Source organism: Caloenas nicobarica, chromosome 5 (genome assembly GCF_036013445.1).
Source record: "Caloenas nicobarica isolate bCalNic1 chromosome 5, bCalNic1.hap1, whole genome shotgun sequence".
NCBI lineage: Eukaryota > Metazoa > Chordata > Aves > Columbiformes > Columbidae > Caloenas > Caloenas nicobarica.
Window position 1 is genome coordinate 49,553,876 of NC_088249.1, and position 14,562 is coordinate 49,568,437.

General features: G+C 44.3%; 1 protein-coding gene across 1 annotated transcript in view; it reads left to right on the top strand.

Annotated features, from left to right (window-relative positions):
* Nucleotides 1-14,562, top strand: part of CRACR2B (calcium release activated channel regulator 2B) — a 48,569-nt gene that overhangs the window by 5,903 nt on the left and 28,104 nt on the right. Inside the window, exon 2 of the mRNA XM_065635024.1 lies at nucleotides 13,965-14,217. Coding sequence (XP_065491096.1) covers nucleotides 14,008-14,217 — 210 coding nt within the window. The 5' untranslated portion in view covers nucleotides 13,965-14,007. The remainder of the gene's footprint in view (nucleotides 1-13,964; nucleotides 14,218-14,562) is intronic.

Below are 14,562 nucleotides of genomic sequence, written 5' to 3' on the forward strand. Positions count from 1 at the left end.
TGTAGAAGAGCAGCTTGCTCCCTTTCTTGTGCTGTTCTAGCAGCATCCCAGCCAAGACCATGCTTCAGCGATAAGCATCACCTCTGCAGCAATGATAAACAAAATGGTGAGTAAACTCTTCTGTTCAGAGGCAGGTACCTTGCTTGTTATGGGCTTATTTGGGTTTTTTTGCCTCACCTACAGTGCTAGAGCTTGTTCCAAAGGGATGTGTGGTCCTGGGGCTGAGGAAAAGCTGAGCCGGTGAGGAGAGGTGATCATCCTGACAGGTGATCATCCTGACCTGAATGGAGCAGAGTCACCCTCTGGCAGCTCAGAGCACCCCACACCCCCCCACCCCGATGGCTCAGGGGAGCTTGCTGGCCCTGTTAAACCTGTATTAAAGACAAATGTGATCATTTATAGTAGTCTTCATGTACATTTTTTAGTCTGGGTTTTGAAATGACAATCTTAAAATACATGGAGAAGGACCTGCCTTTACCTTTGCTTTCTGCAGGTTCCATTATTGTTTGCTGCTGGGAGGTTGGAGCTATTTGGAGCTCCTCTGTTTGCAGGTTCATGAGGTCTCTGCTGTTCAGATACCAGCTGGAGTCTTCTCAGTGGAACTGGTGGAAGAGTGTTTTTTGCTCTCTGTAGAGGCTGGGCTTGCCCACTTCTGGCTTGTATGGCAAGGCTTATTTGCTGGGCAAATATTATCCTTGAGGGCTGACACAAGCATTTGGGGCAAGGGTGAGCAAAGAGGACAAAGCCATACCAGGTGATGAAGAGCCAGCCTGCCAGGGTCTCAACATGCTTTTTTTTTTTTTCTTTGTCACTTTCCAAGAGGTCCTCAGGCTTAACTAGTGGGACCTGACACAGCCTAGGGCAACTTCATGGTGCCTGGAGGCCCTGGAGCTGCCACTGAGCGATAAATCCCCATCAGCATATCCAGCTGTCAGCAGCCAGGTGTGGCTTTACTTCATTTTGGTGGTGCTGTGAGAGAGAGAGGTGCTTTGGTCGGAGGCAGGATAGAGGGTGGCATCTTCGGCTGCTTTAGTGAGGAAGTTCTGGGGTGTACACACCACCTCTGGAGTGTGTTTTAAGGTACTTTGGAAGGATGTTCCTTGCACTGTCATCTTATGCTTTGCCTTTCTTTTTTTCCTAAGCTCTCTGCATTTCTCTTTGTGAAACAGTTTGCCAGCTATCTAAAAGTGGAATTAAGCTTGAGGCAGGATTCACGGGTAGTTTCCAGCCCTGCCGTTGCTGAAATCAGATGGGAGGTAGGCAGCAAGCTACCTACGAGCACAGCTAGAGTTTCTCAGGGAAGTTCAGCATGAGACAAGGGATTGTCTGCTTACCACTTCTTTCCCTCTTGCCTAAGGCAGCTCAGAAACAAGCCCTTCTCCTTCACAGCTGTGCATAAGGAAGGACTACAAGGAATTTACCTTGGGAGCTTAATAGCTGCTTTCTGAACTGATGGCTACAAGCCTATGCTAGAAAGGGGATGAGATGCGTAGGGAACATTGCAAACCACACCTCCTAGCGTGGCCCTGCTCTGATACTCTACAGTGGCAGTGTTCACTCTCTGCTGGCTTTTTGCTGTGGAATATACTGACGGTTCCAGGGAAGGGGAGCAATACTGTCCTGCCACTCGAGGTATTTGGGGACACTTGCAGAGAGAGGAAATAGGGTTGTGGAACGGGGTGGAGGGGAGGGAAGTCTCTCATTTAGGCAAGGAATTATTTGAGAAGGAAGTCTGAACAAGCTTGTGAGTTGCTGTGTCTCAGCAGAGTTTCTCCCAAGGAACTTTCTGTTCTGACTTCCTGCTTTTGGTTTAAAGCAGGAGCGTAGAACTCGCTGAGTGCAGTAGCATTGTATATCACTGCAGAAAATGGTCGTTATTCCCATGATGGACAGAGGAAAATTCATTGATTGGTTTTCCAGAGTTGGTGGTGCTTAATTAACAGATGGTTAATGCTTCACTTTGGATCACGCAAGGTCTTTGCAAATGTTGAACTGAAGAAACTCGCTCTTATTTCTGATGTGGTTCTGCAGGTTGCTTAACTAATTCTAGTGACTCATTGATTTGGGAAACTGCTGATTTAGAGTAAAAGTCGCAATGGTTACGTTTTCAGAAGTAAAGAGGAAAAACTACATGCTTAGAATATGTGGGATTGTGATGTTTTCTTATGAAATCAATGTCTTGAGATGGTTAGATTAAAAGCTCAGTATTTTCTACTACATACTTTGTGAAGACTTAGAAATTTTTCTTTAAAAACATTTGTCAGGAAACTTTCCACTGTCTCTCATAAGCACACCTGTCTACCTTCCCCACTCCCCTCTGCCCTTTTCTGTAGTCCTACACCAGTGTTGCTGCTGTGAGCTTCTGACTCAGTGGCAGCCTTTGGCAAAGAGGAGAATATTCCTCCCTCCCCAGTAATTTTATCTTTCCCAGAACAATTGTACTTTACACCCACTGTTATTAGGGTAGATTCTTAGCTGAGAGGTAACCAAGTGTTATTCACCTGTGCATATGGCCATTTTCATCTCTGTGAGGCAGAAAATGCATTAACTGTCGTCTTGGAAATTGACTTCACCCAGCTGCCTCAGCTCTGTTGTTTTAATAGCATTTGCAGAAAGGTCAAACTGTCCATGGGTCCTATATATTGCTCCTGGGCAAAACCAATACAGTACTAGCCATAGAAAGCTTTCTCCAGGGAGTTGTGGTGCTGTAGAAATCCTCTACATACTCATCCTACTTGTTAATCTTTGCAAACTGCTTTTGTCCTTTAAGTGCATCTTGCAGATTCAGAGTAGTGAGGTAAAGCTTCTCACCCTGGTCCCATTGCTAACATACAGCCCAGAAAAGATTATGGGGATGAGATCACCATGTCCAGTTGTCAAGATACTGGAGGTGAATTTCCTGGGATGAGGAAAAGATGCTTGAACTTCATGCATCCCCCTACAGTTACAGCTCTCTGGATAAGCACATTTCAAGTGCTGCAGAGAACTTGTCTCAGCTGGAGAAGAAATCAGTCCATCACATGCATTCAGTAAGCACTGTGAGTGGGTGCTTTACCAGAAAGAAGTTTCTCCTTTGAAGGGGGATTGGGCGATCTGATGTTCTGGTTTGATATTTTATTGGGGGTGGAGGGGTAGCTGTTTGAGGACAGCATAAGGCTATGAATTTTTGTTTGCATGAGGCTGATTTCAAGATCAAGGATCCTGATCAACAAAGATAAGGCGCTTGCCCACTTCTGTGAGCTTACACCTGCGGTACTCCAGAAGAGATGTGATTGTCACAGGATTTTAGCCTTTGTGCAATGAAGACCCTGAAGTGGCTAAGGAAAACTTGCAGCTGGCCAGGAGGGGCTTCTTCTCAGGACAGTAGGTGGCTGTTGGGAAATTTAATTAAGCCATGACAGAAAAAAAATGGGAGCCAACTAGAGGCAGCAGTCAACCGCTTTCTTGTTCAGCATCCTGAGGTTGGGTGGCAGAAAGATCATCTTCCATGAAGCTAACACCAGTTGTTTCTCTCTCTTACAACAGAGGTGAGAACAAGTGAAAAGATGCCTAGAGAGGGTAACTGACTTAAACAGTGATTACTGGATGAGCGTGCATGGATAAAGCAGTCCAGGAGAGCTCCTGCTGAGCTAAGACAAGATTCAGCTTGTTGTTGGAAAGGAAAGTCTTTGTTCTGGTACTATACAGAGAGCTAGAACCTGAGGACTCAAAGGGAGGTCTGAGTTGAGTTTGGCACCCAAGTTATGGCTCTGGTGAGGCCTGACCTTTGGCTGTTGGAGTACCAAGCCTAGTTCATAGCACTGTCCTTCGTGAAAATGCAGCAAATGCTGAGAATCTTTTGGTGAGAGACTGTACTTCGAGGGTGGTTCCTGCTGATGGGAAAGCAGCCTCTATTCATGCTGAGGAATGGCCAGGCTTAACCAAGCAATACATCTCCAACAGCAGTTAATGGCAGATACTTTCATTCTTCCCAGCATAAATGTGTAATGATACTTTCCTAGTATACTCTTTTGGCTCTTTGTGGCTCATAAAATTTTCACCAAAACAGATATTTTTGACAAACTCAGGGAAGAAAAAAACAGCCACTTCTGCAGCCCGTGGATGCCTGTGACATCCTCAGCATCCTGTGTCAGGGAGTCCCACGCTATGATGGTTTGCAGAGAAGTGCTTCATCCTGTTTGATGTGCACCTGCCACCACCCAGTTTTATCTGAGGCTTCTGGATTATTTTTCTAAAGAAGACAGTGACTGTGGACAACTAATCATCTCTGCCATTCAGGAAGCAGTTACGCAGGCAACTCCACAAAACCCAATTTTTTACATTTGAAGCTTTGTGTATCCATTAGAACCTTTTATCCATTTATTCAACAAAAGGCTGTTTCTGTGTAATATAATTTTGCCCTTGAAGTACTTCAAGGGCACTGATGGAGTGTTTCTAGCTTTCCACCAGCACAGGACTGAGGTGTGCCTCCTTTCAGCCTGAATTTTCTCTGCAGGACACCAAGCATGGTTGCATTCCTGAGGGCTGAGGAAGAACCTTGTGTACTGGTGCCTCTGCTGCTCTCAGGGTGTTAAAGGAGGCTCTGCAGCAGCATTTCTGCTGACATGTCCTCGCTGAGCTGCAGCAGCCAAGGTGGTGCTCGTCATGTGTTGAGTTTTCCTAGATGACATCTGTTGTGGTTTAACCTGAGCTAGCAATATAACCCTGGTAGCTGCTCACTCACTTCCCCCCAATACCCACCCTGAATAGGGGAGAGAATTGAAAGAGAAGTGAGAAACTTGTAGATACACAGTTTAATACAATAACTAAATAACACTAATATACTACTAGTAGTAATAATATATATAAAATGGAAATAGAATATAAAATAAAAGATACTCAACGCAATTCCTCACGAACTCCATCCACTCCAAGCAGCCAGTCCTGGGAAGAGAGAACAGCTGATGATTCCCTGGTCTGGAAAAGCCAATCCTGGAGAAGAGAGAAAAAGGCAGAAATGTCCAGAAGCCTCTGCAAAACAGCAGGATGGCAAAAGGCCGAATTAAATAAAGTCCCAAACAGAACTCTCTTGAACAGGTTTCTATCCCAGCTCTGACTCTCCTTAAATATGAAGTATGATGCTGTGGAATATTCTTATTGATCAGTCTGGATGTCAGTCAAGGTCTGCCCCATCTGTACCCCTTTCCAAGCTGCCTCACACCTGTGGGCAGAGCTCAGAGACCTAGGCTCTCAGACCAGAACAATTAAAAACATTAGCTCTGTCCTGGGGTGTTATCTTCTTGTTCTCAAACTCAGTCCAAACAATGGTCATGCTAGCTACGAAAAAGAAAGGTTTCTAACTGCATGAAGAAAATTAACTCATTTTCAGTCAAACCAGCACAACATCTTAGCTGTTCAATAACTAGAGGCATGAGCCCAGCAGAAGCATGCTGAATTCTGGTTGTTGTCTCTGGTACAACCTGCTCTGCACATAAGTGCTCTCTTTGCTAAAGGGGCAAGTAAAGCAGAGGAAATTGCCAGTGATGTTCAATTAAACAAGTTGAGGAGCTGCCCTGGATTTATGTAATTTCCTGTAAATACTATTTGAAGAGCTTTAAATGCCAGCTTAGGTCTGGAGTTTGTTTTCCTTAGGGGGCATTCATGCCTGCCATGCCAGCCCTTGGAAAAGAGAAACAGAAGAGAACAGGGATCTCCTTTGCCTGGGCTTCCAGTGCTTGGCTTTTATTTTGAATCAAAAATGATCCAGCGTGTCTGATGTCAAGTGCAAAGTCCTCTGTCTTCTCTCCTCCTTTTACCACATCTGGGCTGGCAAAGAAAGTTTGTTTGCCTGCTGCCTACCTGCCTGTCCTGTAGGTATCAGCAGCAGAGTACTTGCGCTCTGGTCGACATGTTTGGTGTTACGCAGGCATAATCTGCCTACTGATGCCTGAACTCAAAGCAGCATCTGCCTCCAACTTCGCAACACTGTTAGCTGTGTTCAGCTAATGTGAATAAAGGCTGTATTATCTCTTCACAGCTGAAATATCCTGTCTTTCTTATTTATATTATTCCGCTGATTGTCTCTGTCCTCTAACAACCGTGTGTTTGTGGTAGAACATTAACAGCAGTGGTATCAGTGGAGAACTTGATACTGCTCAAGGCTTTCTCTACTTGACTAAGTGAATGATATTTACTTACTCCTGGCTAACCATGTCCTTTGTGGATGTGCAGCATGGTCTCTAACCTATGAAGATACAACGAATTCCTCTTCTTGAACTGAAAGGGTACAATATTGCTGGTTTTTCCATTCCTCTGCTGCGGTGGTACACAGGATGAATCCTTATGTTGCATTGTATGAGATGTTGCAACGTTCTATTCTGTCTCTTTTAAAAAAGAAAGTTTCAGGAAACTTGTAAGCCTTTATAAAGTGAAAGAATTTGTAAAAATTAGTTGTTTTTAAACTAGCATTTGCTATTTGTCATGTCTTATTGCAATGATGCGCTTCATTTTCTGAAAAATCAGGCATGTGCTAGTTACATTGACAGATCCAAGACCATTAGCTGTTTATGGAAAAAATGCGGTTTGGATTTTGTTTTTAACTGCTGAGAATTAACTCTTGGACTTAATATCATTAGAGGAAAAACTGATGCTTTCTCTTTCCACTCCCCAAGCAAAACAACTCAACAAAGCCAAAACCTCAATTAGTAGAAGTGGTTCCAGTGCAAACATGCGCCCTTGGTGTTTGCAGTGCCAATGCTGTGACACTGTGCCAATGTGAGAGAGCTGCAAAGTGTCACTGGCTTGCAATGGGTATAGCTGGGGAAGGGCGTGTGGGTGTAATGGAGGATTTGTGGCAATTTCTGGGAGAAATAATATTAGTTTAGTATGTTGTGGATACCAATCTGTGTTGAAGGCTTATTATATTGGTGGTTCTTGGCACATATTGGTGCTTTCTGTTGTGCTGTTGAATTGGGAAGCATCAGCGAGTGCAGTTTTAAGAAATTTATTTGTTCACCTCTTGAAATAAGAGAACTGTTACCAATCTCAAGTTTCTTGCCAATAGGAGCATAGAATCTGCATTAAACAAGTTTATCTGTGGCAAGATTTTTTTAGCAAAGATCAAGAAGTTGGTGTGATAAGTTGTAAAAAAGTGTTCTGCTTTGAACTTCGGTGAGAGAAATGGTGAATTGGCAGCAGAGCACCTTTTTAAAGATGTTATTCAGAATGACAGAGCCCCTTACAGCTGTTCATGTTTCTAGGGTATCTCTGTATGGTACTGGCATATCTCACGATGAAGTCATCCGTCAATACTGCAGCATGGGTTAGCTCAGGGCCATCAAGCAGGGCTAATCTCCTGCTGAGTAAACAACAGAAAGGTTCCTGGATTTGTTCCTGTTTCCTTAACGGGGTACAATCGAGTGCAGGCAATTAAAAGAAAGAGAGAGTGAGTGAAGTGTAGCTCTAGACTGAATACACCTGACTGCAGGCTCTCTGCCCAGGGTGTGTATGGGTTTCTTAGGTTTTTTAGAAGAAAAAAAGCCCTTGCAAAACAATTGATGCTTTCCTAATTTTTTAGCGTGTATTTCTTTTCCTGCTGTTCCCTGTGGGAAGGGAGAACCCAACAACCACCCAAACAAATTCCAAACAACGGAAACAAATTTCCTAGAGAAAGAAAAGAGCAAAATTAACTTTGAACAAAGTACACTGAGAAATAACTATTTTCTTTCTGCTCTCCTCCGAGCCTTTTCAGGCATCACAGCAGAGTCTTTTAAAATAATTTCCACCAAATGAGTGCCACCAGTTCCTTTGACCAGCTTTTGGAAATTCAGCCTGTGTGAAAGCCAGTTTGACATGGGGGTCAGTGTAATTCACTGGCAAGACCTGTCCTTTACCTTCATCTGGTCAGATTTGTATGGCTGTAATTTTGTCAATACATTTAGAATATGGGCTTTTTTCATGCAGCTAGGGTAATAACTATAAATATTTGAATTTAATCACTGATTTTCACAGTACTATAAAATTTGGGATGTGTAGATGCAACCGTGTCCTACAATGAGCAGTTTTTATAGTAATAACTGGCTCTCAAAATATTGGGAGGGAAAGAAAGGTAGAACAAACAGAGCAAGTGGCATGTGTTTGATATAAAATTGTATAAGGACCTGTGAAGCTTTTATTGCCCTTTTCTTGTAAAACATACCTGTTACTCAGCTGCTTCTGAGCGATGCTTCCATTCCATGAGCAAGAAACAAATGCTTTGTACTAGTACATCTTGGCATGCTTTTGCTGTGCTAAAGCAATGGACTTCTGCTGCAGGGATCTCTTACCCCAGTCCTTCATCTCCTTCTCTTTGTGTGATGTCGTCTTGTGCATGGGATCAAACCTGTCTCATCCAGCGTGTGTGTCAAAGAGCGTGATCAATGCACACCTAAAGACTCAGTGAATGCCTTCCTTTAAAATTCTAAGACTCTTTTGCCACACCAGCAGTAGAAAGGAAAGGGTGTGTGTTCTTCTGATCTGTTTAAATAAATGGCTTAAATATTTAGCTTTAGTATGGAGGTATTCTTGTTTCTGATAATATTGTCTTAGGCGGAGCTACAGGAGCATGTCTTAGGAAACTTCCTAGCAAGTATTTGACCACTTTAGTTTTTGGTGCACCTTGGACAACTACTATGTATCTATAATGATTCTTCTTTAATATTCCCTTCTACCACCACATCACCAAACATTTAGTGGTACAGGAAAGCAAAAACCTGCTGTCCCTTATAGCCATACAGGACTCAAAGACTGGACTTGCTCTGTAATCCTGGGTAAGCCATTTAGCCAGTTTTGCTTAGTTTTTTTCTTCCTTCCTTAATTGTTGATTCATTGTCTTGTGTTGGGGCAGGACTGCTAGGAATGTTGTGTATTCAGTGTGTGCGCAATGCCCTGTGGTGACTGGGGTCATCTAAGAACCAGCTGTGGAAAATCTGGCTGCACTCCCCACTTTCCTCCTTGTCATCAGGCTGTGGAAAAACAAACTAAAACAACACAACAACAAAACACACGACCAAGAAAAACCACCAACAACCCAAAGTTGTTATGTGCACATGGTGGTCCCTGTCACATAGATAAAGGGCTTGGCTGTTGATAGCATTTTAGCCATGACTTTACCTCTTTAACACCGCTTACTGCTACAATAAGAAGCTTTCTGAGACAATAAATTGGAAACCATGACCCTGTAAAACTACCTTGAAAGTAGTATCTCGTCTTTGCAGGAAAAGCACCTTGGGTCTGTTCTATTTGTTGAAATTTACAGTTTATTCAAGTTCTGTGTTCGAGTTTTTCATTCTTCAGCTTTGAGTCTTTGAAAGCATTTTGATGCTTGAGTTTCACATGTAATCATCAGTCTCCAGGAACTGAGTCTTAAAATAAAAGTGCCAGCTGTCACAAGCATCAGAATGAAATTGGAGGAGCTGACAATCTATAAGCATAGGCAGGTGATGTGACTTATCCAGGGCCATATGGCAAGCTGAATCAGGATAAAAATTCAGGCCTTATGATTTCCCCAAAGAATGCTATGCCCATGGGATCCCTCTGACTTTCTGACACAGCTTTGCTCAGGACAAACTGTAGTTTATGCTTCAGGTGCTTAAAATATGCACGTAAGACTTGTCTTGAGTTACCTCTGTGTAGAAATACAAGACATGGTGTTAGCTGTCTTTACTGGCCATTTAATTTCCTATTCTGTGCTATGTCTGAGATCTGTGTGTGCTTTCCAGGCTCTGGGAAAGTTGTCTTGCAGGAGCAGGTGAATTTTTGCTTGCTGGGCCCCAGCATACTGCGTGGCAGGAGATACCTGGTGTAATCCACAGGTCCGGAAGACTGGCTTTCTCTCGAGCCCTGTATCAGCTTGTTCAGATGCTGGACACAGTCCAGATCTGGACTGTGCAATATCAGAGCTGACCTTGAGCACAGGTAGCCAAACCTCTGGGATGGAGGAAGAGGGGGCTGCAGAGGAACATCACACACAGAGTCTGGCCAGGGCGATTGGAACCTGTTGGTGCCTCTGTGTCCCTGGCACTTCCATCTTCCTGGTAGATGTCCCAGGCCTTGGGAGAGGAGGTTTTGGTCTCTGCCATGGTTCCCAGATGTGAAGGTGGCAGGAAACACTTCTTTGAGCTGAAGCAGGGACTCCATCTTTTATGGAGGGGGTGCTGGTCAAACCATGTACCCAGAAAACTGGAATAGTCCTGTTGAGTGCTGTCAGAACCCACTGATTGCAGCAGGCACCCTGTTTTATCAGTATATGCATGTGAACAGTGAATGTTTTCATGCAGATTAAAGGGAGGCTGGACAAGTGTCTGGGAAAATGAGGGAAGAACCATGTGGCTCAGGAATTGCCTCAGGCTGACAGTGGCTGGAAGCTGACAGATCTCTGTGGGGAAGTCTTCTCTGTGCTTACCGTGCTCCCTTACCAGCCATTCATGGCTCCTATAGAGGGCAAGATGCTGGGCTAGATGAACTCTGCCGTGACCCATTGCAGATGTTCTTATGATGGAAATCAACAGCCCAAGATACAAAGATTGTCCTCACTCCAGGCTAGGTGTGGAAATTGATTCTGAACTGGCGCTGACTCAATCAGTTCCTTGTCCTGCCAGGAGAGACCTGGAAAAATCAATCCTGTCAGGAAGTTTTAGTAACACTCCCTGCCTTTGTCACTGGAGGTGGCTTGGCTACGTCTTGCTGGGGGATCCTGGCAGGTTTGCCCGACCAAAAGCATTAGCTGCCTCTACCTATATTCTCTGCCTTTTCCACTTATGTCAGGCAAGCATGGCTCTTCCCAAGCTGATCTTTCTGCACCCAAGCCAGCTCTGCTGGCCTCACTTTTGGGAACCAGTCCACAGTTTTAGTACTCTAGTGGCCTCATCCTCTTTTAAAGTTGTCCTTCAGTTTTGTTCTGCATCTTGCTGATGAAGCCGCTTCCCCAGTAGTTTGCAATGATGATCTGTAAGTGGGGAAGGTATGACAGCAGTTGTTAGACTGAGATCTGCTTTGCACCTCATCTGCATTTGTACCATTCAATGCCCTTACAAACGGGGATGGAGATGAAGAGCTTCTTAGTCAAAGGCCTCTGGGAGAGAAGTCCACCAGAGCTGCAGTGTATTTTGCTTACTTAGGCTCTCTCTTATTCGCTGCTTTGTTCCTCTACAAGTGCTGTCTTGCCATTGAAGGAGCCACATCTGGCTTGAAGCCACTAGAAGCAGCTTGAACAAGAAACACTGTGCTCTGAACGCTGAATTAATGGGCTTGATATTTTTACATGTGAGTGAAATCCTTTCATACTCTTGTCCATGTCAGGCTCCCAGCTCTTCTAATTAAGAAGCTTTTAGCTCAGCCAGTGTTTGAGAGCTACAGTACAGCTGGGCTTTTGATAAAATGAGGAGGTGCTAGAGGTAGGGAAGTAATACATCTGATTTCGGCTTGCAAATGTGTCTGAGAGAGAGAACAGAACATCGTCCTCCTACAACCTTTTGTTTGCTGCAGCAGCACCGGCTTCTGTGGCTGTTGAAATAGAAATGAAACTGACAATAAGAAAGTAAGATCTTTACTTCTGGGAATCTCAGTGTCTCTTAGGCAGCTAGAGGGTTGTTTCAGAAAACACATTTCTTATTTGCACTTTTTCTTATTCTGGATGTTTTCTGCAATCCTGTCATGGCTCTTGCTTTGAACTCCCATGTCGTTTCCTCCTGTGCTGCCACCTGCACTCACCGTCTGGTACAGGGTGCTGCTTGTGCTGAGACTCTGTCTTTGCAGAAGGAACGTGTTTGGCAAAAAGCTTCAGCAAGGTGGCCTGTAGCAGCCAATAATTATCATTCATCAGTGTGGCTATGCGATTCCTCACCGTAATCACCTGTAAAGTATATGCAGCATAAGATATTTGGGTCTTTTTCTTTTTTTCAAGGCCAGATTTGCAACTTTTACTTGAATGTGAAAAGTAAGCTGGGGTTCTTTCTGACTTCTTTACTACTAACACGTACAGACTTGCCATCAGAAGCAAGCTGACTGTCCAGCTAATGGATAAAATCAAGCTTTAGTCTCCAAATTGTGCTGTAAAAAGATTGATAGAAGGATCTGTTTGAAAAAGAGCAAGAGAGAAAGATACCCCCGCTTTCTTGCTTTTCATGCTTTCTTTCCTCCTTTCCCAAAGCCTGGGTCCAGGTCTGTGTCCATTGCTTGCCAGGGAGGTCTCCTTGACTAGAAACATATAATAGTACTCATTTATAGGCAGTCTTCTGCAAAGTTTCAAATACATATCTTCGCAAGTGACACTAAACGGAGGTGCCCTGAAAAAACACTGATTTGAAAAGGGGAGCAAAGTGTTCTGCTTGTTTGCTGAAGCAGAACCACCCTCTGGCTCACAAACCAGCAGTAATAAATGGAGTCAAATAGCATGGTGCATAATTCCCTTCTCCTTTTGTGTCAGCTTCATATAGTTGTTGCATGTGACATTCTTCCTGGCCATCACACTCTTTATTCACTCATTGTACTAAGAGTGCAAACAGAATTAACTTGTTTGTTATCACGGCATCTGTACATGGCTTTTAATTTCTTGGGGATCAAAAAGAACCCAACCTTCAAGCCCTCTTTGTCTAGCATTGTTTAAATCTGTTCTCAGCCTGCTTGCACAGCCAGCTTGCGCAGCTCACTTCTGCCCTGCAATGCAGAACACACATCTGCAGAAGGAGAAGTCTAAAGCAATCAGTGCAACGAGGCTTTAAAAATGTGGTGGTGTTGCTGAAGAAGAGCTGTCTGGAAGACGTTATGTGGCATCAGTAAGTTGGAAGGTGGGTTGGGGTAGGGATATGTTGTGTGCATCTTTACAATGACAGTGCTGTCCTTAAAGGGGTGCTCTCATTCCTAGCCTTTTTGGTTTAGGTACTTGTAAGTAATGGGAATTATTTTCTTTGGCCTCTGCAATGCCTCCACAGTTGTGTGGTTTCCTTCCTATAAAGGTGAACATTTCAGATTAAAATTCTGTTTGGCAGCTTATGAGCTCTCAAAACAGAGGCTGGAAGGCAAGGGGGACAGGAGTGCCCAGCTTATTAAATTTTTCCCAGTGTAGGAATTGTGTGACCTTTCTTTGCGCTGTAATAACATGAAAGGAGATGGAGTTACTATTTGGGAAGCATTAACAAGAGAATGTCAGAGATGGAAGGCCAGCCAGGGGACCTGGGTAGGAGAGGAATGGGGAGAGACATTCCTTCTTTCCTCTGTCACTTGCACAGATCTTCCTCCTATCTGCCTTTGTCCTGCTCTGGGTTCTTGCAGTTGAGATGCAGGTTTGGTGTTGAAAGGTGGTGCAGAAAAGCAACAGGAGGAGAAAAAGCACGTGTTATTATCAGAGGAACCAAGACCAGAGAGAAACAAGCTGGTCAGGGCATCCAGAGAGCTGGACAAGAGCTGGGAGCTGGCCCTGCTCATGGTGTTCAAGGCTCCTGTCTCAGCTAATGTGGGACTGTCACTGTGTTTCCCTGCAGATTTATCTGCACACTTTAATATTCCCTTCCTGTCCTCTTGTCTCCACTGAAACCTTCCCTTGGCACCTGGAATTCACCAGCAGAGAACTGTGACTGCCCTGTAGATCTGAGCCAGAGGAGGAGAGATGGTGAAAGAGCATCCTTGCTTGGTGCAGGGTCTGGAGCCCATCAATGTGGAGGGTTTTGGCTGTGTGGTAGGTTTGGTTACACCCATATTGTGTACAGTGTGTACCTACGTATGGTGTGTACCTCTGACACAAACTTCCTCCCTTCATCCCTCTCCTCCCCTCAGTAACAGATCATAGAGTCATAGAATAGTTTGGGTTGGAAGGGGCCTTTAAAGGTCATCTAGTCCAGATAAGGATGCTGAATATTGTTCTTTTGAACCAACAAGGCATGTAACTTGATGTGTGGAGTGGAAGTGAAGGGTCGTATTTGACTGGGGTTTCTCTTTTTCCTGCCCCGCAGCTCTTCCATTTGGCCCTGCCCTGGAGTAAAAGACTTTGAGAAGATGGAGAACCAGAGGGGAGCACTCTTGGGATATGTCCACTGGGAAGAAGAGGAAGGGCATGAGGAGGATGGGGTGGCTCCTGGTGCTTCTCCTTCTAGTCAAATGAGCAAACTGGAAGATGTGCAGGTGGAGATGCTCGAGAGGGCAAGGGAGCTCTTCCAGCTGTGTGACAAGGATGAGAAGGGTTTTATCACCAAGGTGGACATGCAGGTGAGGGAAAAAATCCCTCCCCTTTCCTGGGAGAAGCTGTAAAAGTCATGGCTGGCAGAAGAGAAGAGAATGTGGCATGTCTTTACTTTTGATAAGTGTGGGTATGCACGTGGGCTCTTATTCAGATTTCTGGGAGCCCAGCTCTGCCACAGCCAGCTTCTAGAAACTGAAAATCCCAGGAGAGTCTTGGACCTCTAGGGAATTCCTGGGACAAGTGGGACTGCAATTCAAAATTTTGAAGGAATGCATAAAATAACAAAAATTGCAACAGTTCCTAAAAACTCTTAACTCTTAATGCAGTGGATGGGAAACTGGGGAGCTGAGCGGATCTTTGGTTTAATTAAA